This window comes from Cnephaeus nilssonii (assembly GCF_951640355.1).
Source record: "Cnephaeus nilssonii genome assembly, chromosome: 21".
Taxonomy (NCBI): Eukaryota; Metazoa; Chordata; class Mammalia; order Chiroptera; family Vespertilionidae; genus Cnephaeus; species Cnephaeus nilssonii.
The window spans coordinates 6,717,035-6,743,531 of NC_137092.1; the positions used below are offsets into that span (position 1 = coordinate 6,717,035).

General features: G+C 40.8%; 2 protein-coding genes across 9 annotated transcripts in view; one reads left to right on the plus strand and one right to left on the minus strand.

The window, feature by feature from the left end:
* Positions 1-1,973: 1,973 nt before the first annotated feature.
* DRAM2 (DNA damage regulated autophagy modulator 2) lies at positions 1,974-24,954 on the minus strand. 7 transcript variants are annotated; one of them, XM_079761736.1, is made up of 12 exons: positions 24,814-24,954; positions 23,429-23,556; positions 23,131-23,304; positions 22,228-22,279; positions 18,219-18,303; positions 17,016-17,160; positions 12,953-13,020; positions 12,001-12,140; positions 8,539-8,716; positions 7,950-8,032; positions 6,845-6,937; positions 1,977-6,330 (listed from the first exon to the last, which is right to left on the minus strand). In XM_079761736.1, exons 6-12 carry the CDS (start codon positions 17,144-17,146, stop codon positions 6,223-6,225), a joined length of 801 nt encoding a protein of 266 aa, XP_079617862.1. In that variant the 5' UTR covers positions 17,147-17,160; positions 18,219-18,303; positions 22,228-22,279; positions 23,131-23,304; positions 23,429-23,556; positions 24,814-24,954; the 3' UTR covers positions 1,977-6,222. The 7 variants fall into 7 exon arrangements, with proteins under 7 accessions (XP_079617865.1, XP_079617862.1, XP_079617863.1 ...); XM_079761737.1 differs by having other exon boundaries at positions 18,201-18,303; XM_079761734.1 differs by having other exon boundaries at positions 1,978-6,330; positions 18,199-18,303; positions 23,429-23,553; positions 24,814-24,897.
* Positions 24,920-26,497, plus strand: part of CEPT1 (choline/ethanolamine phosphotransferase 1) — a 33,548-nt gene continuing 31,970 nt past the window's right edge. For both annotated transcript variants that reach the window (XM_079761732.1, XM_079761731.1), the window contains exon 1: positions 24,920-25,068. The gene's annotated coding sequence lies outside the window, so the exon portion shown is untranslated. The remainder of the gene's footprint in view (positions 25,069-26,497) is intronic.

Genomic DNA, 26,497 nt, shown 5'->3' on the forward strand with positions numbered 1-26,497 from the left:
ACCTGTATGTCCATTTCCTTCCCCAGATTAGGAAAGCTTTCAGTCATTATTTCTTCAAAATACTTTTGGCCATTTTCTCTTTTTTTCTGTAATCCCTATAATACCAATGTAGAGTGCTTGATGTTGTTAGAGGTCCCTTTGACTATCCTATTTTTAAATTCTTTTTAAATTTTGCTGTTCTTATTGGGTGACTTCCAAACCCCTTATTCTGTCTTCCAAATCACTAATCTGTTCTTTGGTATTATCTAATATTCATTCTTTCTAATGTATTCTTCATTTCAGTTATTGTGTTCATCAGATTATTTATTACATTTTCTAACACTTTGTTGATGTTTTCTCTGAGTCCCTCTATTCTACTCTCAAGATTTGAATTCTGTAACAGGAAAATTACTTATATTTGTTTCTTTACATTTTTCTCTTATTTTTTTTTTTTGTTGTTGTTCCTTCATTTGAGCACTTTGAATACACCACCTGATTGACTTCTGACCTTCAAGGGTTTGAGTGGGAAATTAGCTAACAGCCTTATTGAGAATCCTTGTATGTAATGAGTTGTTTCCCTCCTGTTGCTTTCAACATTCTCCCTTTGCATTTGTCTTTTAACATTTTGATTATAATGTGCCTCAATGTAGTTTCTTTGGGTTTATTGCTCAAGACTGCTTTGGCTTTCAGGGTCTTTAGTGATTCTATACAAATTTTAGGTTTAAATTTTCTGTTAAAATGCCATTGTACTTTTGATATGGTCTCCTTAAATCTGTACATTTCTTTGAGTAGTATGGACATTTTAACAATATAAAAACTTCCAATCAAAAAACACATTATATCTTTCCATTTATTTATGTCTCCAATTTCTTTCATCAATGTCTTATAGTTTTAAATGTACAGATTTTGTGTTTTGTTGTTTTTGTAGCTACTGTAAATTGTATTACTTTCTTAATTTCTCCTTCAGATAGTTCATTGGTAGTAAATAAATGTTTAACTGATATTTATATGTTGAATTTTTATCCTATAACTTTCTGATTTGTTCATTAGCTCTAGCAGTTCCTTGAAGTTCAGGGTTTTTCATATATAGGATCATGTCATTTGCAACATATGATTTCACTTATATGGGGAATCTAAAAAACAAAATAAACAAACAAACCAAACATAAACAAATTCATGGTTGCAGAGAACAAAGTGATGGCTGCCAGATGGTAGGAAAATTAGAGGAATAGATGAAAAAGGGGGAGGATTAAGGTGTGCAAATGGCCAGTTATAAAAAGTCACAGGAATGTAAAGTACAGCATAAGGAATATAGTAATAGTACAATAACTATGTAACTTTATTTTTGATTTTTGAGAGTTGCTTGTAATGTATCTTGAAGATCTCTTTGTTTATGGACCTTCATAATTCATGTATCTGGATGCCAATATCTCACCCAATTTGGGAAATTTTCAGTGATTTTCATTAAATGAGCATTCTGCACATTGCTCTTTCATCTTCTTCTGGGACTCCCATAATGAGTGATTTGCCCTCATGATGATGTCCCATAATATGATAGACTATCTTCACTCTTTTTTTTATTCTTAATTTGATTTTCTTTTCTTGACTGGATAATTTTTAAAAATTTATTGCTTGTTGTTAATCCTCTCCTGAGAATATGTTTTCATTGATATTTACAAAGAGTGGGAAGAACAGGGAGAGACAATGAAAGAGAAACATTGATGTGAGATATGATGATTGGTTGTCTCCCACAGTTCCCATGACCAGGGCAGAGAATTGAGCCTACAACCCAAGTACGTGCCCTTGACAGGAATTGAACCCAGGACCTTTCGGTCCAAGGGCCAATGCTCTATTAACTGAGCCAAAACGGCTAGGGCTCTGACTGGGATAATTTAAAGAGATCTGAATTCAACTTCACAGATTCTATCTTCTGATTACGTCTGCTGTTGAGGCTCTCTATAGTAATTTTCATTACATTCATTGTATTCTTCAGCTTCGACATTTTTGTTTGGTTCTTTTAAAAATGTCTTTGTTGAACTTCACTTTGTTTATGTATTACTTCCTGAGTTCATTGAGCTGTTTGTGTTAACTAGAAAGTCCCTGTACTACTTTAAAATAATTATTTTAAATCCTTTTACAGGTAACTGGTAGATCTGTTGTTGTTGTTTTTATGCTTTTTTTGGGGGGGAGGGGGGGACGTGCCAGTCATTATATAATTATTTTGTTCCTTTGGTTTTGTCAAGTCTCTTTACTTTTTCAAGTTTCTTACGCTCACGTATTAGCCCAAAATTAGTTTTTAAACTGCATAGGGTTTTTGTAAACATAATTTTTTTTCCTTTCTTTTTTCTCCTTATTATACTGAGTAGGACTTCTATTGCAATATTGAATAGAAGGCAAGGATTATCTTTGCCTTTTTTAAAATTAGAGAAGAAAGGGAATTAATATCAAACCATTAAACATAGAGATTAGATTTTTATAGTTGCCCATTATAAAGTGGTGGGATTCTCTTTTGTTTCTGGTTTTTATCACAAGTGTTCCCTTTTGTAATTTTTTTGTTCTGATTTTCCTCCTTAATGTTAAGCTGATGAATTATATTGCTAGGATAAATTCTACCTGGTCTCACTATATAATTTTTTTCTTCATTGCTAAGCTCTATTTCCTACTATTTTGTTAAGTGTTTTTGCATTGGTGTTCATGTGGGACATGAATCGTTTTCTTTTCTCATATTTGTCAAGTTGTGCAACTGGTGTGTGCCAGACTCATAAAACAAGCTGAAAAGTTCTCATCTTTATTTCTTGAAAGAATTTGTGTAGAATTTGGTATTATTTCTAAGTTAAATATTTCACCTGTGAGGTAATCAGGATTTAGTCTTCCTTTTTTTCTTCCTTCCTCTTTCTTTCTGTGTGATTACAAATTTCATACTGCAATAAATATGGATCTATTTTTAGACTTTTTCTTTATGCATCACTTTTGACAAGTTATATTTCAAAAGACATTTGTCCATTTCATCTGAATTGTTGAATTTGTTGGCATAAAGTTGTCCATAACATGCTCTTATTATCTTCAATGTCAAAAGGCCAAGTAATGATGTTCCTCTTTTCATTTCTGGTAATAATTTGTATTTTGTCTTTTCTACTTGATCAGTCTTTTAAGTTTCCTAGACTGTCGTAATACATTATCATAAACTGGGTGGTCTGAAACAACAGAAAGTTATTCCCACATTTCTGGAAGATAGAAATCCAAAATCAAGGCTCCCTCTATAGGCTATTGGAGAGACTCCTTCCTAGTTTCTGCTTGCTGGCAATCTTTGGCATTCTTTAGCTTGAGGCTACATTCTCCAATCTCTGCCTGTCTTCACAATCTCTGCCTTCTTTGTGTCACAATGTGGTCCTTTTATAAGGACACCAGTCATTGAATTTAAGGCTAATCCTAATCTAGTATGAGCTCATCATAACTAATTCCATCTGCAAATACTCTTATTTCCAAATACAATCACATCTTGAATGTCTGGATGAATATGACTTTTGGTGGAATACTATTAAACCCATGTACTAGTCTTGCTAGGTGTTCATCCATTTTAATCATTTAAAAAAACTCACTTGAACTTCTCTTCATTACCATCAATTTTAGAAGTTTTCAGTCAATATTCCTTCAAGCATTTCTTCTGTACCATTCTCTTTATCCTCTCCTGAAACTCAATTATAAAATGGAAGGCCATTTGATTTTGCCTTCAAAACTCATATATTGGATTTTAATTTGCACTCTTTTCTCCTCAAATTTCAGTTTTTATATTTTCTTTTCTTATTGAATTTATTGGGTGACATTGGTTAATATCAGTTTTTATACTTTCAAATGCCCTATCTTCAAGTTTATTGGTCCTTTTTTCTATGTGTAACTGTCAATTGTAGAATTTTTTCTTGTGTTTTTCCAAAGTTCTCATGTCTGTTTAAAGTCCCCATCTTTTCATGCATGTTTTCCACCCTTTTTTCTAGATCCTTCAGCACTTTTATCATGGTTATCTACATTTGATAATTGCAGCATCTAGGAAATCTCTTGAGTTTGCTTTCATTGACTGTTCCTCTCTGGATCAAATTTTCCTGCTTCCTTGCACATCTTCTAATTTCTTACTCTATGCTGGATATTTTTTATAAAAGAAGAGTAATCGTAAAAATAAATGTTATCTCCAGAAAAGGGCTGCCATTTCCTTTTTCATATCCCTAGAGTGGAGGCTGAGTTAATTGGATCTATATTTTTCTAAAAGTAAAAGTTAAAGAATTAAAACACTATCAAACTAATATTTTTGTTTTAAAATAATTTCTTTAATGTGTTATGTATATCTCCAAGCCTGATAATCCAGTATGGACATACAAGTCTACGTTCTTCTCTATGCCATCTTATCCACACATAATTTATAATTTTATTAACTTTGATTCTATCAATTTCCCCCTCACCATACTGTGATCTTCATAACTGAATTATAGTTTCCTTGATATAGAACAATCAGGAGTGGATGCTGTATCCCAGGTGTGGTCGCACTATGATTTGCAGAGATATAATAAAAAAATTTTTATACTTTATACCCATATTTTTTTCACATGATGCCAATCAATCAGTGTTTATTGAAATATCTCCCCTTTTCACTACTGCTTGATATACATAAACAGTATTTTATTCTTAGTCCAGAAGTCTTCAGAAATATTATTTAGTCCCATTCTAGCAACTTGTTCATGATCAAGCTCTATTTCCACCATATAACCATTTTCCCTTAAATTGCTTTCTCTTACACTTTAAATTTGTTCTCACCATCTTTTATTCTGGCAGTGGACCCATTTCTTCTAAAAAGATAAAGCTTGTTAATCTTCTTCAAGTATTCTTTTGCAAACCAGTTTGTCAGGGTCATCTTCCAGATGAGCATTTTCTCCTTCTAAATTTTATCTGGAATCTGTAAATCATTCTTTTTTTTTAATACATTTTTATTGAGTTCAGAGAGGAAGGGAGAGGGAGCAGGAGACAGAAACATCAATGATGAGAGAGAATCATTGATTGGCTGCCTCCTGCATGACTCACAATGAGGATCGAGCCTGCAACCTGGGCATGTGCCCTGACCAGGAATCGAACCAGGACTAGAACTGGGACCTCCTGGTTCGTAGGTCGACCCTCAACCACTAAGCTACGTGGGCTGGGCTGTAAATCATTCTTTATCTACATAGGTAGAAATTTTGGTACAAGTTATCCAATCACGTGCCATGACCAGAGAGATGTATGTTATCACAATTATTTTGTACCTAGTTTTTTCAAGTTGCTCATTTTGTCCTTTAGAATCTGTCTTCTACAAACATCACATCCCAGTAAAAAGGTTTAATATTTGCCTGCTCAAGGCTACTTTTACAAGTAATTATAATTTGCTATAAAGAAAAATCTAAAAAGTTCTTGACTGTAGTTTAAGGTAACTATTATTAATGATATCTGCTGTTATTCACAAAGTTCTCAGACTCATGAATGAACACTAACCTTCGTTTTATGCAAAACATGATTGGAGTAAATTTAACTATAGCTGCTTCTCTCAGTTTTGATTAAAATCTCATATAAGAGACTAAGTTTCATGAAATTATAACCATGTGTGACAGACCAGTTAGCATAATATCTGGCCTTGTGGCAGGAATCAATCCAATACCACTAAAATCTCTTGTGCAAAACTAAGCACTGACAGTACATGAATTCAGGTCTGCTTCCCTTTATTGGTGAATTCCAGAAAAATTTTTTTAAAAAGACTGTAAGAAATAGTATGGTAAAACTATTACTGCAAAACCCAATTTGAAAGGAGCTGCTGAGCAATGCTGATTACTTGGTGTCCTGGAAATGTCTTGCATAAGTGCTCCAAACAAAACATGCTTTACAATAATTTCTAAAACGTGAAATGCTGGATTCTGCAGATGGCTCAGTGCACTTCTGGTGTTTCACTTAAATAAAGTAGAAAAAAAATATAGTGCTATCGTCCTTTGGTTTTATTTCCTGGGACTAAAAAAAGTATAGGCAGAAATGGTTTTACGTGATCCTCTTGAAGATATCCCTTGAAATAATTTAGAAAATGGCTTACTTCATGATTCTTGGTTATCAGGACCCATCAATGTCACTGTCAGCCTTGATTAATTGGTGGAAAATTTCAGGGCAGTAGTAGTAACTTATGAACGTTTTCCCAATCCCTGAGAATCATAATCGTTGCATAAATATTTCATCTTTTCATCATACATCTCTGGAAAGTAGATGTGTTTGCTCGTTGTTAATAGGACAAGGAATAGTGTCATAGAGGGTTAATCCATGTAAATTGGTTTCCACCCGCAAAGAAATTTTCTGGAACAAAAAAAGAAAAATATATACAGAAGTTTGCTCCTTAATGACAGGTCACATCCTCAATATGTTCTGAGGAAAATCTTTTGGGATTAGGAATATAAATCAATTATAATGAGTAATAAGAATGAGACAGCTATTGAATTGCCAAAGATACTGGTAGTGTTGAGAGCTGGGAAGATCAAGTTTCTCTATTCGGATCTTCATTTTTCTTTCATTTTTATGAATCAGTAAAACTAAATGTTGAGGATGGCCAACGTACACGGAAGCAGAGTGGATGAAAATTATGTCAAAGAATTTCTCAAATGTGGTTGTTTTACAACCCTATTTCAAAGCTGAATCTTGCTAGTAATACACGACTTCCGCAAACACAGAAACGATTCATGTGAAAAATTCCTCTTCTGCCATCACTGCTTATGAAGTTAATTTTGAAAGGTTAGAGACTTGCCTTCAGAAAGTTCTCGTACTTCACCTGAAGGAAGTTTGACCACAGAAATCTAATTCTGTGTTTCCTTACCTGAAAATCACGGATAAAAGTCAGGAAAAAACCAAAGAAGGAAAATGACATTGACCATTCTGCTGCGGTAGTAATCATGTGAAGCACATAGCCCTTGAGAGACAATGAAGAAAAAAAAAGAATAATTCTGTGAAATTTCGGACAAATGTGCTATAATTTCTCTCAAATAAAAAACCCATAATACTTATAAACCCTCAATTTTTTTTAACATATCTTGAGCATTCAGGGCAGGCATTGGAAAAGTCCTCTTAAATGATCTAGCTATCATCACAGTTTTATCTAGAGCACATAAAGTTCCATTTGAATTAACTAAGAGAGAACTTCTACTCGAATCAAGAAGTTACTGTCTTTCCCAAAACCAAAGATTCATGAACAAACAAACAAGCACCCTTAAGTAAACAATGCTCATGATAAACTTAGTGCTATTTTAAAGCATTAAGTAGTATATGGATTATACTTCAGAAAATATTAGCAAACTATTTTATTCATTCATTTCCACAAACATGTCCTAATAAGACTGATGCTTGGTAAATAATTTAAAGTAAAATGCCACTGAGAGGTTGGGGAAAACAGATGAACTCATTTTATTATCTATGTAGTATATGTCCCTCCTCCTTTTTTCTCAGGATCAAAGCTGCCCTCTCTATTCAGATATCCACTATATTTGAATCCAAATGTAGAGTCCATAATAATATACTTCTAGGCAACAAAAGGTGGGCAAAGACATGTTTTCAATTCAGAAAACAAGTATTCTAATAATAAAAGATCTCAGCTGGGTACACTGTATACTATATCCTGATTGTGAGGAGTCCATTTCTGAGAAAACTCTTTGCTATCACAATTTCCTTCATATCTTGAAAATGCCCACAGACCACAGGTGACAGGAGAATACGGAGGATGCTACATAAACCCTTTCATATATTGAAAATAACCTTAATAACTGATTAAGCAGAGTGTGCATTTAAAGAGAGGCCTCTTTAAATGCAACTTAATAACAGATTATCCTACTGAAAATGTTTCATCGTTAGTGATGAAATGAAAAACACACTATCAAAATAGTCATCTTTAATACAAAACTATGTTTTTTAAGACTCTACGTTCTTACTTTATCCTCGGGGTTCCAGTGGAGTTTCTGTACTATATCGGAGCCAAAACGGCCACTGTACAGGAGCGAGGAGCAAGTCAGCACTATGAGAAAGGCCGGTCAAGGAAGATTCTCAGAGAGGAGCTGTAAGTTTAAATTAGATTCAAAACCAACATGGCTTTAAAGGTCCAAGAGGATCACGCATACATTTGTTTCCAAGGTCCAAACCCATCTTCTTAAAGGCTTCCTGGTACACGGCAGCAGGAAACTTTCCAACGTGCCCAGAGGGTCACTATGAAGTGGCTCGCATCGTCAACCCCCTTTGTCAGTAACTCGGCACTTCCATCACCAGCTTCTGCTACATAATTAACTCATCATAGCATCTCTGAAGTGAGCATGATTAGTTTAAACAGTATCTTTGTTCCCAGCTCAGTTACTGAGTTCCTATGTAAAATTTGAATGACATGTTTCAAATCCTTGAATTTGGGGTTACTATTCCAAGAATCTCACTGTCCACAAAATGACTGTTTACAGTATGCCAACAGTGTTCGCTTAAATTTTGTTATTCAATTCCCTTCTGAGTGTAGCCACATTTTAGAGCAAAGGATACTGCTAAATGCGCTCACTCCACACCAGATGACCAGCAGTAGTCTGACCCAGAAGATCTGCTTGCCATGAATTTTGGGCTGCATTAGGTAGGAAAGGGCGGTCTGAACAAACATATACAGCGAGCCCATACCAAAGGTGAGAACAGCTCCACATATATGTACGGCAAAAAAGGCTGTTTTCTGAGAGGCAGAAAGAAGAAAGAAGAAAATAAAAGAAACTGAACACATATTGCCAATTCAGTATTTAAACCACAAGCCAGCAATTTCAATAGGACATTCACAGAGTAGAAAACCCCTGCAGATTGTACAAATTACTTCCTGAGGCAGTTTTCTTTCATAATGTTCAGCATAAACCTGTGGATTATAATAATTCAAATTCTATCACAGGCCACTACTAAAAATATGATAGTAATTAATAAACTTTAGAAATGAGTACGCCCCCTACCAGGGATGGAGCCTGCAACCCAGGCATGTGTCCTGGCGAGGAATTGAACCGAATTGGCAGCAACCTTTTGGTGCAGGAGACAACACTCAACCAACTGAGCCACACCATCCGGGGCTACCTTACTCTTTTTATCAGTATCTACTTACATTTTACTTTTTACTGTAATGCACTCTGCTTAAAACGTGATGACAATAGCTCTCTAAAAATCCTACAATCAAAAGTCTTCCTTTAAACCAGTCTGTTTTTCTAAACTGATGCTATGTTTCATCTGGTTGAGAAGGTGCAGCGCTTGGCACAGAGCGTCTGACTGAGGGAACAACAGAGAGGTCAGGGCTTGGTTCCCTCATTTCCCAATCAAGGTGCTAATTCACAAACACAGAGGCCAATGTTCTTGGCTGAAGATATAGAAAGTTTCTAGAATAAAGAAATAAAAAACTTATTTGCCAAAGTCATTGGTTTCCTTTTGGAGAGCGAAAGGGTGACTTCATTGTGGTTTTGGGTGTTAAAACTGGCAATAAGTTATGCGCACTAAGGAGAGAAAAAAAATGTATTGTCATTACCACTTTGTGTAACAAAGATAAAAACAACATTCCGCGCCCACAGAATGTAATACAAAGTGGTAATATTTTCTTAGTTCATAATTAGGTAGATTTATTCTATACATATGGCTAAAGGCTGGAAAAATGTAGGCAAAAATGAAATTAATTATTTTAGGGCTAAGAACAGGAAAATGGATAAATTTTTCTTCTTAAAAATATTCTCACTATACTGATGAAGCTAAATACAGACCCAGCCTGATCACTGCCCACTGTGGTCAGTACACACTCCTATCAACAAAATCCTGTGAATTAAAAAGCAAAAATAAAGAATGGAGCATATTCTATTTCTAATTAGAACAGAAGTATATAAAACTGGTTTGTGGTGTTTTGTTGGGGTAGCTCTAGGAAATTAACATAAATTTCTGCCTACTTATCTCTTCCAAGTTTCCCTGAGGATAAACTTTACTTAGAAAAATTCCTTTAAGTTGGCACTGAGTACACTTACCATATGTTTTGCTGATTGAACACTAGAGGCCCAGTGCATGAATCCGTGCACCGGTGGGGTCCCTCAGCCTGGCCTGTGCCTTCTCGCAATCCGGGACCCCCTTGGGGGATGTCGGACTGTCAGTTTCAGCCCGATCCCTGCAGGCCAGGCTGACATCCCCCGAGGGTGTAGTAGTGCGCAAAGTGGCAGGTGGCCGGGGAGGAGCCTGAGCCTGGGCCGGTGCCACTCCTGCTCATCCCGACCCCGCTGTGCCTGCTGCTGCCCCGCAATAGCGGGGCTGCCACTAAGGCGCGAGAGGCTCACGCCACCACAGCTGTGCTCGCCAGCCGTCTGGTTCCCGTCAGTCAGCTGAGAGATGCTCCTGCTGTGGGAGCGCACTGACCACCAGGGGGCAGCTCCTGTGTTGAGCATCTGCATCAGTGTGTGTCATAGAGACCGGTCAAACGGTTGTTCGGTTGCTTAGGCTTTTATATAGAGAGATATATAGATACTTGTTTTCAAAGAAGTTAAATTTGTATTTTTAAGCCAGATTTTTCAAATGCCATATTATAATTATTAGGTCTCTTTAAATGCAGCTAACTATAGTAATAGCAAGAAAATGTTTTACCCATTCTGCTTAGTCCCTTTAGCCTCTCTCAATAAGCTAATTACTAAATATTTAATGACAGCCTGTTTGTGCTAAGTACTATGTTAGGTGTTGAATATACAATGGTGAACAAAATTAATTACATTGTGCTTGTAATTAATGGAGAAATATATTGCCTAAAATTTTTTAAAATAAAATTTTAAAAACACATATCAATATATAGGAGCAAGTCTCTCAACAGAAAAGACTTTCCCGCCGAAACCGGTTTGGCTCAGTGGATAGAGCGTCGGCCTTCGGACTCAAGGGTCCCAGGTTCGATTCCGGTCAAGGGCATGTACCTTGGTTGCGGGCACATCCCCAGTAGGAGGTGTGCAAGAGGCAGCTGATCGATGTTTCTCTCTCATCGATGTTTCTAACTCTCTATCCCTCTCTCTTCCTCTCTGTAAAAAATCAATAAAATATATTTTTAAAAAAAGAAAAGACTTTCCCAAGAAGAGCAGTCTGTAGTGAGATCTGAAAGATGCCTCAATCTATTCAAGCTTGGGGTCGTGCCGTGTCCAACAGAGGCCACAACATATGACATGTAGTTAGTAAATTTGTCTTAGGGAACAAAGAAAGGCCAGTGTTTGCACAATGGAGACGTTAGGAAGAGGAATGAGGCTGTGCCCCTGCTCAAGGTACTACAGGTCCAAAGCTGCACAAAGAGAGATAATCAAGGGACTCTTCCCCCTCCCCCATGGGAGTCTATGCTTGTTTCTCAATAAATTTCCACCTTTGCTATAAGAAAGAAAAGAAAGAAGGAAAGGGAAAGGGAAAGGGAAAGGGAAAGGAAAGAAGAAAAGAAAAGAAAAGAAAAGAAAAGAAAAGAAAAGAAAAGAAAAGAAAAGAAAAGAAACGAAAAGAAAGAACCAAGAGGAAAGAAGTAATTTGAGAAACTGCCGAACTGCTTAACTAACTCAAAGGTATTGTATGGTAGGCTATCAACCTCTCAGACTCATTCAGCATCATCCCCCTTCTTAATGTCCCCGTTGTCCATACCTTGTATGCATGTTTGTATAAAATAAACTTCCACTGTGTTAAGATAGTGCAATTCTGTGCTTTGTTACAGCAGCAAGTACTACTCTAATATCCACTTGGATTTTACTTATAGAGGTTACTAGTATTAACCATTACTGAAACGCTGAGTAACAAAAACCAATCAGCCCGACTGGAGTGGTTCAGTGGTTGAGCATCGACCTATGAAGTAGGAGGTTGTAGTTTGATTCCCAGTCAGGGCATATGCCTGGGTGTGGGCTTAATCCTCTCTGAAACAATAAAAATATATTTAAAAAAATAACAGAAACCAATCAGAAGCACAGGGAAATACCTGTGCTGGGTTAGAACACAAACCTGGAAATTTGCCACAAAACCAAGTCCTAAACAACTCAGCAATCCAAGTACGAGGCCAGCCTTGTTTAACCTGGAGATATATTTCCCTTCGGGATTCAGAGCCTGAACTTGCTTGTAACGAACATAAATGGTAGCAATGCCTGGGAAAGAGAAAAATCCAAAAAACAGGCAATAAATAACCAGGAAATAAAGTTGCCAATAAAGAGTTTGCAAAGGTCACTGCTATCCAGAAACAGATTTTCCTTTATTTCTTATTAGTCAAGAAAGGGCTAAATCAAACTTTCCCTTGCAAAAACATTGCGAAAGAACACGAAAGTACAGAAAATGCAGCAGAGCTATGCTTTTGTAGATATGTGCTTGAAAACTTGAGTCATACAGTTAAAGATTTACTTGACTTTAATTTTTGACTTCCTATGAAAGAATGCAAATAGTCGTAATTGGTGGAAAAAGCAATACTTTAGCAAACGATTAAAAAAATTTGGTTCAAAAAACAGGTAATAGGAATGTAAAATACTGTAGCAGAACTCCATTCCTTTGGCATTAGATTATCGTTCAAAAATCAAACCATGCTATCCTCAAACTTCGAAATTACTTACCCTGAAGGGATGTAGCTGGTGTTAGTTGTGGTGTGTTGACAGCTCTTGTCCTCTACTGGTTGCTTAAGAAATCCACTTAAGGCCTCAAGGAGTATTTGGTAATACTTGACAACTTATATTTGAATGAGTAGTCCAATAGCTCTATACGTTTTTTTAAAGATTTATTTCCATAACTCAGCATTTCTAGAAATTGCTTTTCTTTTAAAAGGAACATATCTATGGTTCAATAATTTAGTGATAACATTCCCTCAAGTATAGTAACTAAAAAAGTAAAACAAGTAACACAATATTGTCTAAGGAAGAAAGGGGTGATTTGGCTATTACTTTTCATCATTAAGACCATTCTCATTACTTACATAAAACTGCGGAGAAGTTTAACATTGCCCCAAACAGGCACTTTTCTGGAGCGACGGTACCAGTGTCACTGAAAGAAAAAAAGTGGTGTGTATTTCTACCACTAAATTTACACGTGTATTTCTTCTAAGGGATAAGAAACAACAGGGGTTACTTCAGTCCTTTATCTTTTCATAAATCTATGGGTTCGACTCTTATAATTGCACAAGGACATGACAATGTGAGCTCACGATATTTGCTTAGTTCACTTTTTATTATATCACTTAAATTACTTTTTCACATACTAGAAATCAATGTAAATTAATGAAAAAGCATGCTAAGGATGTTGTTACTGACTTACATCACTCAGGCAGTCTGACATCTGTCTCTGAATATTCTCTAATATCACAGATCCTTTCAAAAATCTGTCTTTTGTTATTGTTCTTTTTTAAAAAAAGTACATGCTTATTGATTTGAGAGGAAGGGAGAGGGGGAGAGAGAGAGAGAGATAGAAACATCAATGATGAGAGAGAATCATTGATCAGCCGCCTCTTGCATGCCCCACACTGGGGAACGAGCCTGCAACCTGGGCATGTGCCCTGACCGGGAATCAAACCCTGACCTCCTGGTTCATAGGTTGACATTAAACTACTGAGCCACACTGGCTGGGTTGTTATTGCTCTTGACTCTGCCTATAACTCAATTTACAGCTAATCATTTCATGATTAATCAAAAAAATCTTTATCAAGAACCTACCCTGTGCCAGACAGCATGTTAGGGACAGGAATATGGTGGTAAGGAGACAAAGCCATTGGCTTCCTGGAGCTTCCATTCCAGACCAGTTTTGAGCCCCCACCTTCCTATGGCCGTGACCAATCCTCTAGCAGAATGCTGACTCACAGCATTCCGTCCAGACCTCTATCACAACCAGCTGCCAAAGCACTGCAATGCCTGTCGTTCAGGGCAGTGTGATGTACACAGATCCAGATGAACTGCCACCAGGTACTACTGTTAAACGCTGGGTGTGCTCCTTGGTCTCCCTAAGACTATCTGCAAAATGGAGCTATTACCCTCTTCCCTGCCTCACCGGATGGCCACGAGGAACTGAAAGTGCATGTGAAATACCTACCAGAGTAGCAGGCACAGAGGAGACACGTTGAATGTTACTTCCTTTCCCCTCTAACTACTGTAAAGATTAAAGAGATAAACTCTTTGGTCTCGAGTTGAAGTACGTAGAAAAGAGAATAAAGATCTCAACTAAGACAATGTAATGGGAATAAAAAAGGAATGGAGCCTGGCCAGTGTGGCTCAGTGGTTGAGTAACAACCCATGAACCAGGAAGTTAGGGTTTGTTTCAGGTCAGGGCACATGCCCTGATTGTGGGCTCAATCCCCAATGGGGGGCGTGCAAGAGGCAGCTGACTGATGATTCTTTCTCATCACTGAAGTTTCTCTCTCTCCCTCTCGCGACTTCTCTGAAATCAGTAAAAACCTATTTTTTAAAAAGTACTATTCTAAAAAAAGAGAGAAAAAGGAATGGAAAGTCATTTCTGGTAAGGAATCAGGAAGACTTGGTGAGCATCTGGATTTCGTTTACGAAAAGTAAAGTATCCAAAATGAATTGGAAGGCCTGCTGCTTCCTACTCTAAAACGCATCTTCAGACACAAAAGCTCCTGTTCCTCTCTGATCAAGTCCAGGGAGTGGGGATCATGTTTTGTTGTTGCTGTTGTTCCTTCTACCTTTCAAGTTTTCAAGAATAATGTGTACGTATTATTCTTATAATCAGAGAAAATACACACAATTTTAAGTTGAGTTCCAAATGATGCTCTTGTTCTGGATTACCCCAAAAGTAACCCAAAGCTTCCACGTCCAAGCCGCTGGCTGCGCAGGCTCCTTCGCTGGCTCTGGAACACGGTGACACAAACTGGCCTCCAAATGAAAACAGCCTTGCCCATTGCCCGGTCTGCACAGCCCTTCACTCAGCCGTCTACATACTCTTTTGATTACACACCATAAAAAAAGTGTAACCATGTAACTTCAAAATATATGCATTATCATCACACATATATTAAACTTCAGCTTAAATATTTTGAGATTTTAACATATGCATAGAAGTCCTAATAGTTTCTTCTCGGACCCCAGTGGCTAGTCTCACGGACCCCACTTGGGCCTCCACTACTTGAACCTAGACAGCACCTGAAACCAACTTGTCAATTGTCTTTGAAGCGAACTTGACTTTCGGTTATGCCCTTCGCTGCTGTAACAACTAGACCTTTTAGTTAGAGTTTATGAACAGAAAGGATCTAGTTTAACAATCATTTTTTAGATATAAGGAAAGGAGCTTAAGAGAAGTCAAATAAGTACCATTGAGTTTAAATATGTTATAATGTTGGGAAAAGACCCTAGGGCAGTAATACAAAGTTCATTAGCAGAAAAAGAACAAGACAGGAGGGCAGGGGCAGGAAAGGAAGTGTCTCGGGGACGCTGGGGCAGGAAATCACATGCGGTACCATCAGAGAACTGAAACTGAGAAAGAACTCAAGTGGCCTCGAAATTATTGAAAGCTCTTTAAAATGAAAGCAGACAAGTTCTCGAAGGGGTCCTAAAAACGCCGAAGGACCCTCATGAATCTTTTATGTGTGTTTTCTCTTGAAGTTACTAAGTGTGAACTGGCTTCTTAAACCTGCGGTCACCCAACCTTTCGACCTCACGGACCACCAGTGGTCCGCAGACCACCGGCTGGCAACCGCTGCCTTCAACTACACGCGCTCCTAGCAGAGTAGTAAACATTGGTGATTATCAGATTCCTAGAACTGGAACCTTAAATAAAAAATATCTTTTTGTTTTATAAATCTTCCCCAAGTGCACCCAATTTGTTGATATTCTTTGTGTCATACCATTCATAAAAAAAATACATTTAGCCTTTCAGTTTACCATCCTTTAAAAGGTTACTTTTCCCTGGCTGGTTTGGCTCAGTGGATAGAGCGTTGGCCTGTGGACTGAAGGGTCCCAGGTTCGATTCCGGCCAAGGGCACATGCCCGGGTTGTGGGCTCAGTCCCTAGTGGGATGCGTGCAGGAGGCTGCCAGTCAATGATTCTCTCTCATCATTGATGTTTCTATCTCTCTTTCCCTCTCTCTTCCTCTCTGAAATCAATAAAAACATATTTAAAAATAAATAAAAATAAAAAGTTATTTTTTCAGAAGGTAAACAAATTAATAAATGAAACAACTCCAACACCGAACACGCCAAACTCTGAAAGGCAATCCACTAACCCATTCACCACGTGTGTAGAGGCAGGAACTAAAGGGAGGTTAGAAGAGGGAGGTCAACTTTTTGCTTTTATAATCACCCTGGTATTGTTTAAAATGTGTTAGAATAAGCACACATTACCTTTATAATTGAAAAGAAGGGTTATGGACATACAAGAAATTGAGTACTTCATTAGCAATTTTGAAATTTCAAAAATATTTGCGATAAATGTTGATATTTAATGTGTCAGAAAGATCTAGGCAACATGTCCTGAGAAGTAAGCGCGTGGCCTCCAGAGTCAAACTGCCCAGTGAAATTGATTCTCGGTTCCGTCATTTACTGCATTGTACCTCTGGACAGTAACTTAACCTTCCCGGACCCCATTCCCACCGTGGGGGTCACAGTTCCCACCTCAAAGGATGGCTGTAAGGACCCACTTATTTAAGAATGTTTTGGACATTACCTTGCACATAAGTAGATCAACAAATGTTTGTCATTACTATGATCTTTCAATATTATTATTGTTGTCTTCAACATTTTTTTTTTTAAGGTTAGTGTAACTCTAATTCTATCTCCTGAGACAACTTCGAATACTGATTTGGAGGACAAAGCACTGAAATAGCACAATTCACTAAACAAGTCCCTAAATGAATCTTAGCCTTCTGTCTCCACATTTCTCCATCACATAGAAAGAGCCAAGAATCCTTCCTTGTTATGTTCCTCTTGTAGTTGCAAAGCCAAACGTAACATTTGAATTTCAAAATGCTAACGTTACCTCTTGGCTTCAATGTTAAAATATGAATGAGAAATAACCTACAGAATACATTTCACTGACCTGATATAAGGCAAAGCAGGGTCAACATGGTGCAGAGTGATGGCAGTAATGTACGAAAATATGAAAGCAGCAGCCGTCCAAATGACAAGGGCTGAGGGCAGGAAACTGAGGCCTTGCTGAAACCACCACATCTCAGACAGGTCTTCTGAAGCAGAAAACAAGTCAGACAAGATTATTCACACATATCGCATCTTTTCTGCTTTAGCCGTCCACTCCCTCAACCTTGGACTTAGCACCCTGAGCTGGTCCACTTCTGAAACCAGCCCCCTCACCACCTACTAATACCCGCTCTCCTTCGACTTCTCAGTAAATGAAACGAAGAGTCACCCACTCGCCAGATCGAGACTCCTTTCCCTCCCATCTTTCCACACATCAAGTACCAAGTGCCGTTTATCCCACCTCCGAAATTTCCTTAAAATCTACCCCTTCTCTCCATCTGCACTGCCACTGCCCCCCCGAAACCACCCTCATTTCTTGGCCAGCTTGTTATTATAACCTACTAATTGGTCCTCCTCTAGACTGGACCACAACCAATCTAGACTCCACCCTAAAGCCAGTGACCCTTCTAATTCTACAATACCCATCTGACCACCTTCTTCTCCCACAACGAGTCTTTCCGGTCTTCCCCGATGCCCTTATAAACATCCTCTCCTCCTCAGCATGGTCTGTGAGGCACTTATACTGTCTGGTCTCTACTTACTTTTTGTATTCTTCTCTGCCTACTCTCTTTGCTTCCACTTTCTTGCTCATCACCTTCATGATCATTACAAAAGCAAACACAGTGTTGACTCTGTGTCAGCAATATTATTAAGCACTTTACACGAATACATGATCTCACTGACTCCTCACAACAGACTTATAGAGGTTAAGAGAACTGCCCAAGGTCATGGGGAGGTAGAGACAGGAGTCAAACTCAGGCAGTTCCATTCTGCCAACCATCGCTGTGCTATACGCCACAGCAAACTGCTTCCAGATCTTCGAATGTGGCATGCTCTCTTGGGCCCCTCAGACCTTCATGCACACGGTCCTGTCTGGATGAGTAGACTGTAGTGCCCTCCCCGCTTCCTCCCACTACCACCAGTCAACACCTACTCATCCATCGTCAAGTCTCCACTGCGGTCCTTCAGCTGAGTGTCCTGCCTTGTTCCCAACAGCACCTCTACTCCCCCCCCAGGACACTCACACCACTTATCTGGTACTTGCTTGTTTGGTTTTATCTTCCTCGCTCAACTTTAGGTTCTGTGAGAGCAGGAACCAACTGTTCTGTTCACCATTATATTTTCAGCTCCTACATGAGGGGGGGAAAAAAGAGAGAACCTAAATATACCAAGACCACATATCACCACTTTCTCCCTTACATTCCAGACTGAGGATGCTGGTAAATAACAATGAGTCAATAATGTGAATCAGCAAACATGACTGTCTCTTCATGCTTTTAATTTTAAATAATAAATATATAAGTACTTTCAGATGATAAGAAATAACTCATATGCATGTGAAAATAATTGCATGTTTGGAGGAGTGGCTTCTCATAGTTTAATGGACTGAAATTGAGCATTTCCCATGAACTTTGCAAAAACTCACAACTCTTCTCTCCACCCTTCCTCCAATGTGCTCAGCTTTCTCATCTCAGACTTTCCAAATAATGAAATCTCAGCTATTTTTGACTTGTACTTGTCACTTACTCTGTCATCTGACTTATTGCTAAATACGTGTATTTAAATCTCGCCAAGTAAGTTTCTTTTCCTTTGTTCTGAAAGCCACCATTATAGACTTGAGTAATTTCCTGTCTGAATTACCATAATCTCCTCCTTTCCTGTCCTTTTCCATTGTCAGTCCTTACCACTCCACCAATTTTCTTCATCTATTCAGTTAATCATGACAATTCCTCCCTAAATTCCCCAGCATAAGTTTCTGAGACAATAATTCTCAATTTCTATACATTTTGAACTATAGTACTTCTAAAATCTTTAATTTTTCTCCTTCCATCTCTTTAAATGTTACTTGAATTTGTTTCTGATCATTCCAATCTAAAATCCTTAGGAGTCTGGTACCATTTGTGTTGGTTCTGCCAACCCTTGCACAAGATATATATATATATATATATATATATGTGAAAATTGATTTTTTTACAGAGAGGAAGGGAGAGGGATAGAGAGTTAGAAACATCGATGAGAGAGAAAGATCGATCAGCTGCCTCCTGCACACTCCCTACTGGGGATGTGCCCACAACCAAGGTACATGCCCTTGACCGGAATCGAACCTGAGACCCTTCAGTCCTCAGGCTGACGCTCTATCCACTGAGCCAAACTGGTTAGGGCAAGAGTTTTATCGTTTCTGACGATGACCTCAACTGGGAGTGTCCCAAAGGATGAGATGAAGGGTGACCCGTTGCAGGGAGGGCCTGTATTTATTCTGCTAGGCGCTCTGGCATATAACCAACCCAGGCCAACTTTAATTTCTTGGCTTCAGGTTTGTCAGCGCAGGCAGATATGTCCGTTTGAATCCAGAATCTGGGCGATGCAGACCCTGTAGTTTGATACAGTAGGCAGCCAGGCAGAATGGGCAGAGCAGGAGCCGTAAGCCCTGCTACAAAAGGTCACCAGGCGGAAAGCCCTGGAGATCTAGCAACTGGCAGAACTGGGAGGACAAGTATTGCAGGGTGGGACCTCGCCCCCAGGGTGGCTTTTTCTCCCCTAACACGACAATGGTCGTGCACTTTAGACCCCCTGACCTTTCATGTCGCAGGTCATGGTCAGACCCTCCCCTGACATGTCGCTAGTCATGCGGTAGACCGCCTAGAGGAGGAACGGGGGCTGGAGAAAAGCCTCCTAGGACTCCCAGACAAGCCCTTGCACGACCACGCCCATAAGCATTAAGCCTTCAAGACAACGAGGCTCTGACCCGCATCCAATAACCTTAGGAACAAAGCCTCAGGTCCGCTGACCACAGAGACAGAGTTCTGGTCTACCGAGAGATAATATCTAGGCCTCAGCTGTGTATCAGCTCCAGGCCCAGAAAAGTATCAAGGCCAGGCAGGGCAACATGGACCAGGGCTGACAGCTGTGATGACTAAAGCCCCCCTGCCCTGGGGCTGACCAATCAGTGCAGACCACAACCCCCAGGAGACACACCTGGAAAGTTGAAACATATTCTACGGAGGTCCTCCCCTGAGACCTCCAGAGCAAAGCCCTTAAGACAGAGGACCAGCAGGCTTACACTTTCTCTCTCTGCAGGACTTTCTCTTCTCCTTCCCCCAGGCGAGTTTCCTTTGCCTTTCTGTCTCCTAAGCTCCAACCAGTTTCCCGAGTTCATGCCGCTCACTGCTTCCTCGCTGGCTCACTTTTCCCGGCCTGTGCCTTTCCAAATAAACTTTCACTTATATTTGCGTTGCTTGGCTGTGAATTCTTTTCTTAGCTGCACTCAAGAACCAAGGTCTGACACCTGGTGCTGTTCCCTGTTAAAGTTCTGTTCTCCGTGAACAGTGTGTTCTGAGCCGGTACCTTTATTTCCACCGCCTGGAGCTACGTGAAAACGATGTTTCTTTGTGATCTCCCTTTGTCAAGGATATTTTTCCTAGCCCACCTTTCACTGAGCTTGTGAAGATTTTTGAGGGTTCTCGCTAAGTTTGGGGGGAGGGGCTTGTCCAAGGCCATGAGTTGTACAATTTCAAGTAGAAACGTTTACATTTTACTTTTTATGGAAAAGTCATCCCTTGAAACACAGGTGCCATTTACGTGAATAAACACAGGTACTACCACGTGAATGGTGCCTCCACAAGTTGTACCCCCAGGGAGGTCAAAGGGAGATGACTTTATCTCTCTACTTTGGGGGGGGGGGGCGTGGGGGAGGAGCCTATCACCTACCCCCAGCTGTGCTTGTTTCTGCTATCAGCCAAATGCCCCCAAAGGAGACACACTGCTAGTTTACTACTCTGGTCTCGGTTCTCTCTTTGACTTTTTAGCCCTCAGGATTTCCCTTTCTTTCCTACAAGACCTGCTATGCATTTAAAAGGCTAATATATAATTTATTCAGCATTTAGGTGTTTTGGCAAAATGGATTTTCAAAACATTTTGTCCACCCCATTGCTAGAAGGATAACCTCCTCCTCCTTTGATCCTTTTTGCATGTCCAAATCCTTCTAGTCTTCAAAACTGAGCTCGAAAGCCATTTTCCACCCACAACACCTCCCCTAATCCCTTTGCACCTGGAAGTAAGCACCCCGGGGCCTCAGAGAACACTGAACATTTGCACATCTCTTACAGCTCACTATCCTCCACAGTAGGAAAATGTAGGAGGGTGTTTTAAGTGGATAAAATCCTTAATGGGGACTCCATTTCTCTACCTAAGCACAGCAGAGCTTTGCTCAATATTTTATGAATGAACAAACAGCCCAAACCAAATTCTCTTAAACCCCAAAAAGGTTTGTAATTTTTCTATTTCAGTAAACAGTATTATCATTTTGCCAGATTAACCAGATTCCAAGACCTCAAAGTAACCTCACATGCTGTCACTGAGTGATGGCAATTCTACCTCCAGTCATTTGCAACCATTCTTCCTATCATTCTCAAGTCAAGAGCTTCAACTCTCTCTGCGTAACTACTTTTTTCCTTCCCCTCCATCCATTCTATATGCACTGCCAATTTAACATTCCTACAACATTCTTCTGTTCAAAAATTTGTTTTTATAAAATTGTACAAACTTGGACAAGCTTCCTTAACTTCTCTGAACCAGTTTTTCCTTTGAAAAATGGCATAATATTATTGGCAAAGGCTGCACTGTCCAACACAGTAATTAGTAGCCACAGGTGGTTATTTAAAATTTCAATTGACTAAAATAAAATTTTAAATTTTGGTTCCTCAGTCACATTAATGATATTTCAAGTACTCAAAAGTCACATGTGTCTACCATATAGGACATATAGGACAGTGAAAATAGTACATTTCCATTCTTGTGGAAAAGTTCTATTGGACTGTGCTAGAAGGTTATTACTGGGACTGCACTGACATAGCACAAGTAAAGAACTTAACACATTGCGGACATAAACAAGGCTTTTAGAATGAACTGTTAAATGTTCTAAAATAATTCTCGCTTCATAGAGGTTTATTGAAGAATTAAATGAGATAATATATGTAATAGGTGATATGGATAATATACTGTCATAGGGGTCAATAAAAGTTTGTTCCTCTTTTAGAATGTAAAAGATGAATTACCTGTTTTAGTATCAGTCTTCAAATCTGCCCAAACCGGCCCCTTTTGAAGATCCTGAAAACCACATACAAAGAAAATCAGAGATTGTTCAACCCACATGCTTTTAAACACATACAATTTCTAGTCAATGCACCAATATTGCTCATGGGCAAAACGCTATGCTATAGGATTATTAATAGGTTATTTTCTCTATAGAGTTGACACTTGTGTGTTTCATAATGATGCTGTACCACCTAAAAATAAGTATTTTAAGTCTAGGATATCAATTCTCTGATCCTTTTTTATATTAGACACCTTTCACTGACCTCAGAAAGGATAAAAGAAAATACAAAAACAGTAAGTTTCCCCTAAAGGATATACAAAAATGCAAAAAGAATAATAGCTTATTAAGGAAGATAAAGCACTATTTTTTGTTGTGATGCAATGGAAAGAATGCAGCTGTGTTATCAGATTTATCTAAGTGCAAATCTTAGCTTTGTCATGTTCCAGCTGTATAATTTCAGGCAAGTTATTTAGCTTCTCTTAGTTACAGTATTCTGACTTGTAAAGTAGCAATCTAAGAGGGTTTTTCCTTAGAGCTGAACCCAGTAAACAGAAATATAACAATGACAATTTTATACAACCATAACTAGCCACAAGGATGGGAAATGACAACACTTAATTCTTTGTATACATGAGTCATCTTGGATTCGTATCTCCTTAGGTTTTGAGAGTTCCAGTTGTTTCCACTGACAATTTAGAGAAGCAGGGCTTGTAATGGTTGCCCAGTTTGCTGACAACAGAAATTTCAGCACACGGATTAGGGGGGGAAGATGAGTATTGCCCTTGTATTTTCACACGAAAACTGGAAGCATGGCTGCCAACCAAGCAGAATAAGAATTTTAATGGTTAAGAATTTAAGAAACCTGCTCAGCCGGTGTTGCTCAGTGGTTGAGTGTCCACCTATGAATCAGGTCACGGTTCGATTCACGGTCAGGGCACATGCTCGGCTTGCGGGTGGGGTGTGCAGGAGGAAGCCGATCAATGATTCTCTCTCATCATTGATGTTTCTATCTCTCTCTTTCCCTCTTCCTTCCTCTCTGAAATCAATAAAAATATATTTTAAAAAAAGAATTTAAAAAATCTTTTAAAATCCTCCAAAATATGCAGGAATAACCTTCACGTGGCACGATGAGTTTAAGAAAATGTTCTTGCATCTCTCACCTATGTTCTCTGCTTTCTTTGATGATCCATGAATCAGAACTGCAGCTACAATTTTCAAATTTCATAAATACTGAAATGCCACTGGTAATAAGACGATTCCTTATGCTGTCTCTTTTAAGTGGTGACTGCTGAGAAACGATAAGAAAATTCTACTTTATTTATTTTTATAAATCTTTTTTTAAAATCTTCCCTAAGGATATTTTTCCATTGATTTTAGAAAGAGTGGGAGAGAGAGGAAAAGACAGAAATATCGACGTGAGAGAAACACATGGATTGGTTGCCTCCTGCATCGGCTGGGTTGGGAAGGAGCCTGCAACCGGGAAATGCCCTTGACTGGGCTCGAACCCGGGACCCTTTGGTCCGCAGGCCTATGCTCCATCCACTGAGCCAATCTGGCTAGGGCAAGAAAGAAAATTCTCCATGTTCCAAGTGAAGACAGAAAGCCCTGGAGGTACACAGAACCATCAAGTCCAAAGCATAATAGAACATGATTATTTTTCTAAACTCTAAGTTGGACTTCTGACAAATGAAATATTCTTGTAATGGTTAAATCCCAGAGTCTAGAAGATCACGCAACTTTTAAAATAAGTTGGATCGAATATCACAGGTAATTGGGGGAGAATCTGATGCGTTGAGAATTACAGCACTGCATTTGGGAGATCTGGAAAAGAAATCATTTGTGTTTTTCACATGTACCTTAAAGTAAAGCAGTGCTGTGGATGCAAAGACTTGCCATTTACCTGTCCGTATTGGGCTCACCCCACCACCACCCCCAGGAGAGAATTGCGGGCGGTAGCCCCGAGCTTCGCGTCAACACAGCGGGGCACCGCAGATCTCAATTTCACCCCCTCCCCCGCGCCGACAGCTCCCCATCAAGGAATCGGGGCCCCGCAGTGACGACTGGAACGCAAACTCAACCAGGTTTTCGTGGGACTGGGGCAAAGGTTCCCGGTAACCGCAGAAAACAAACGAAACCGGGGAACTGCACAATCAGACCGCTGCCTCCTTCCGGAGGCGCGGGGCACTGGGGTGCAGACCGGGGCTCAGCTGCGCCCGGGGCCGGGAAAGGATGCGGGAGGCGGGGCCTGGCCCGGCATGGGGCGGCGGGGACAGGGGGAGGGGAAGGGGGAGGGGGGGAGACCTAGGACCCGGACAGAAAGGTGAGGCTTGGAGACCTGAGCCCAGCCTGCACGCACCCCCAGAGCCCGCCCGCGGCCCCCACCACCGGGCCCCGCGCGCGTCTCTCAGAGCCGTTCTCGGAGGCACCGCGAGCTGGCACCCGACCCGCCCGCCCGCCACGAGGGCCCCCTTCTCCCGCCGCGCGCCCCTCTGACACACACCCCGAGGGCGGGCTGCGGCCGCTCCGCACCCCCCTTTCCGCCTACCTCGCTGGGTGAGCCCGCGGAGGATGACTGCAGGGCCCGGCGCCTGCGGGCAGGACGGAGACGGGGCGGGCCCCGCGGCGCGCACCCGAGCGTCCAGGCCCGGCCCCGGGCGCGCTCCCGCCGCCGCCCGCGCCGACCCACTGTTCCTTTACGGCAATCGCGAAAGTGTCGTGAACGTGCTGCCGCCCATCAGAGTCACCCAGTCGGCTGGAGTCGGGAGTTATCAATACTCGGGGCGTGCTTGCTGGGGTCTGGGTAAGGCTGCGGGGCTCGGTCTTGGGGAGACGGTCTGGGAGGGAAGGATGTGTTGTTGGGGGACACGACTCTCCAAGGGGATGGAGGGAGGGGTACGTGTGCTGGGTGGGGCGTGGGAATGGAGCTGTGTGTGTGGACTCGCGCGAGGCGGGCGCCGTCCTTCCTCCCGCGGGGTGGCCTCGCGCGCGGGGTTGTGGGGAGGGCGAGGGGCCGCTGCCCCTCCGGCCGCGGGTGGAGAGGTGGCGACCGCGGGGTGCCCGCGCGGGAGCCCGGGGACTGCTGGGGTTCGGGGGCGGGGGGTGGTCGGAGTGGGAGAATGCGGGGACCAGGGTTGGGCAGACCGGAGGCTGGGGGCGCTGCCCGCGCGGAGCCGACCTTGCCTGTTAGGTCCACCCCGAACCGCGGTGCGTCCTGAGCCGGGCGGGGTTGCCTTCCCTTTGGAGTGTGATCCTGGTGTTTCGTGGATGGGCCACGCTTCTGGGTCAGCAACTTCTGCCGACACGTCCGAGGGTATTGACCGGCCCCGAGGTCGCCCGCCGGGGCTGTTGGAGCGCGGGGCTGGGCAGGGGGGTTGCTGGTGCTCTCCTGGCTTCCCAGGAACGCGGGATGAATGGGATCTTGACGTGCAGCCGCTTTAACTTTTTCTCCCGTTCGGTGCTGGGCGTGTTTGCCCTTTTGCGTCATTTGGATCGAATGTATAATTTTGCTGGAAGTCTCAGTTCATGAATGAATGCATATGAAGGTAGTAGGCAACGTCTCAGCTCTCTCTCAACCACGATGAGCGTCTCATCTTGTAGGTGAACAAAAACTATTCAGTCCCTCCTCTGAAACTAGTAGGAATGGGTTCCGTGTGTGTATTGAATTGAGTGACCACACCAGTCAGGCTGTGGTGAGCACATTTCCAGCATTTCTACTCGAGAACCATTGTCGTTCACATAAAATTCCAGAGAGGGAGGTTCTAACGCATTTTGCTGCCTACGTGGTCTGTGCTGAGAAACATTAGCCAAAGCCCCTTGTGCAGCTTGTCTTTGCGATCCTTCCAGGTAAGAAGTTAGATAAATCTGCCTCTTGTATGAACCTGCTCCGACAGAGGCGTCTTTATTTGTTGTCCACTTAATAGATTATTACTGAATATTTACAACGATCGTTTTATAAATGTATTCTCCTTCCTCGCCCACAACCAGTCTCTCTTTAAAGTTTACATTATAAACACGATTAAGTGTTTGACATATAACTCTAAACTTTTTACAACCCCAATTACATTTTATTGCATTGTCAATGGGTTTTCTAGGCAGCTGTGGACTCCTTTAAGCCGGCTAAAAGTGCTGGTCATGTCCTTTTTGAGGGTCATGCTGTGCTGTGGTTTTTAAGGGAATAGGAAAATAATCTATAAAATGCTAGGTTGTTGCTTCTCCCCCCCCCCCCCCCC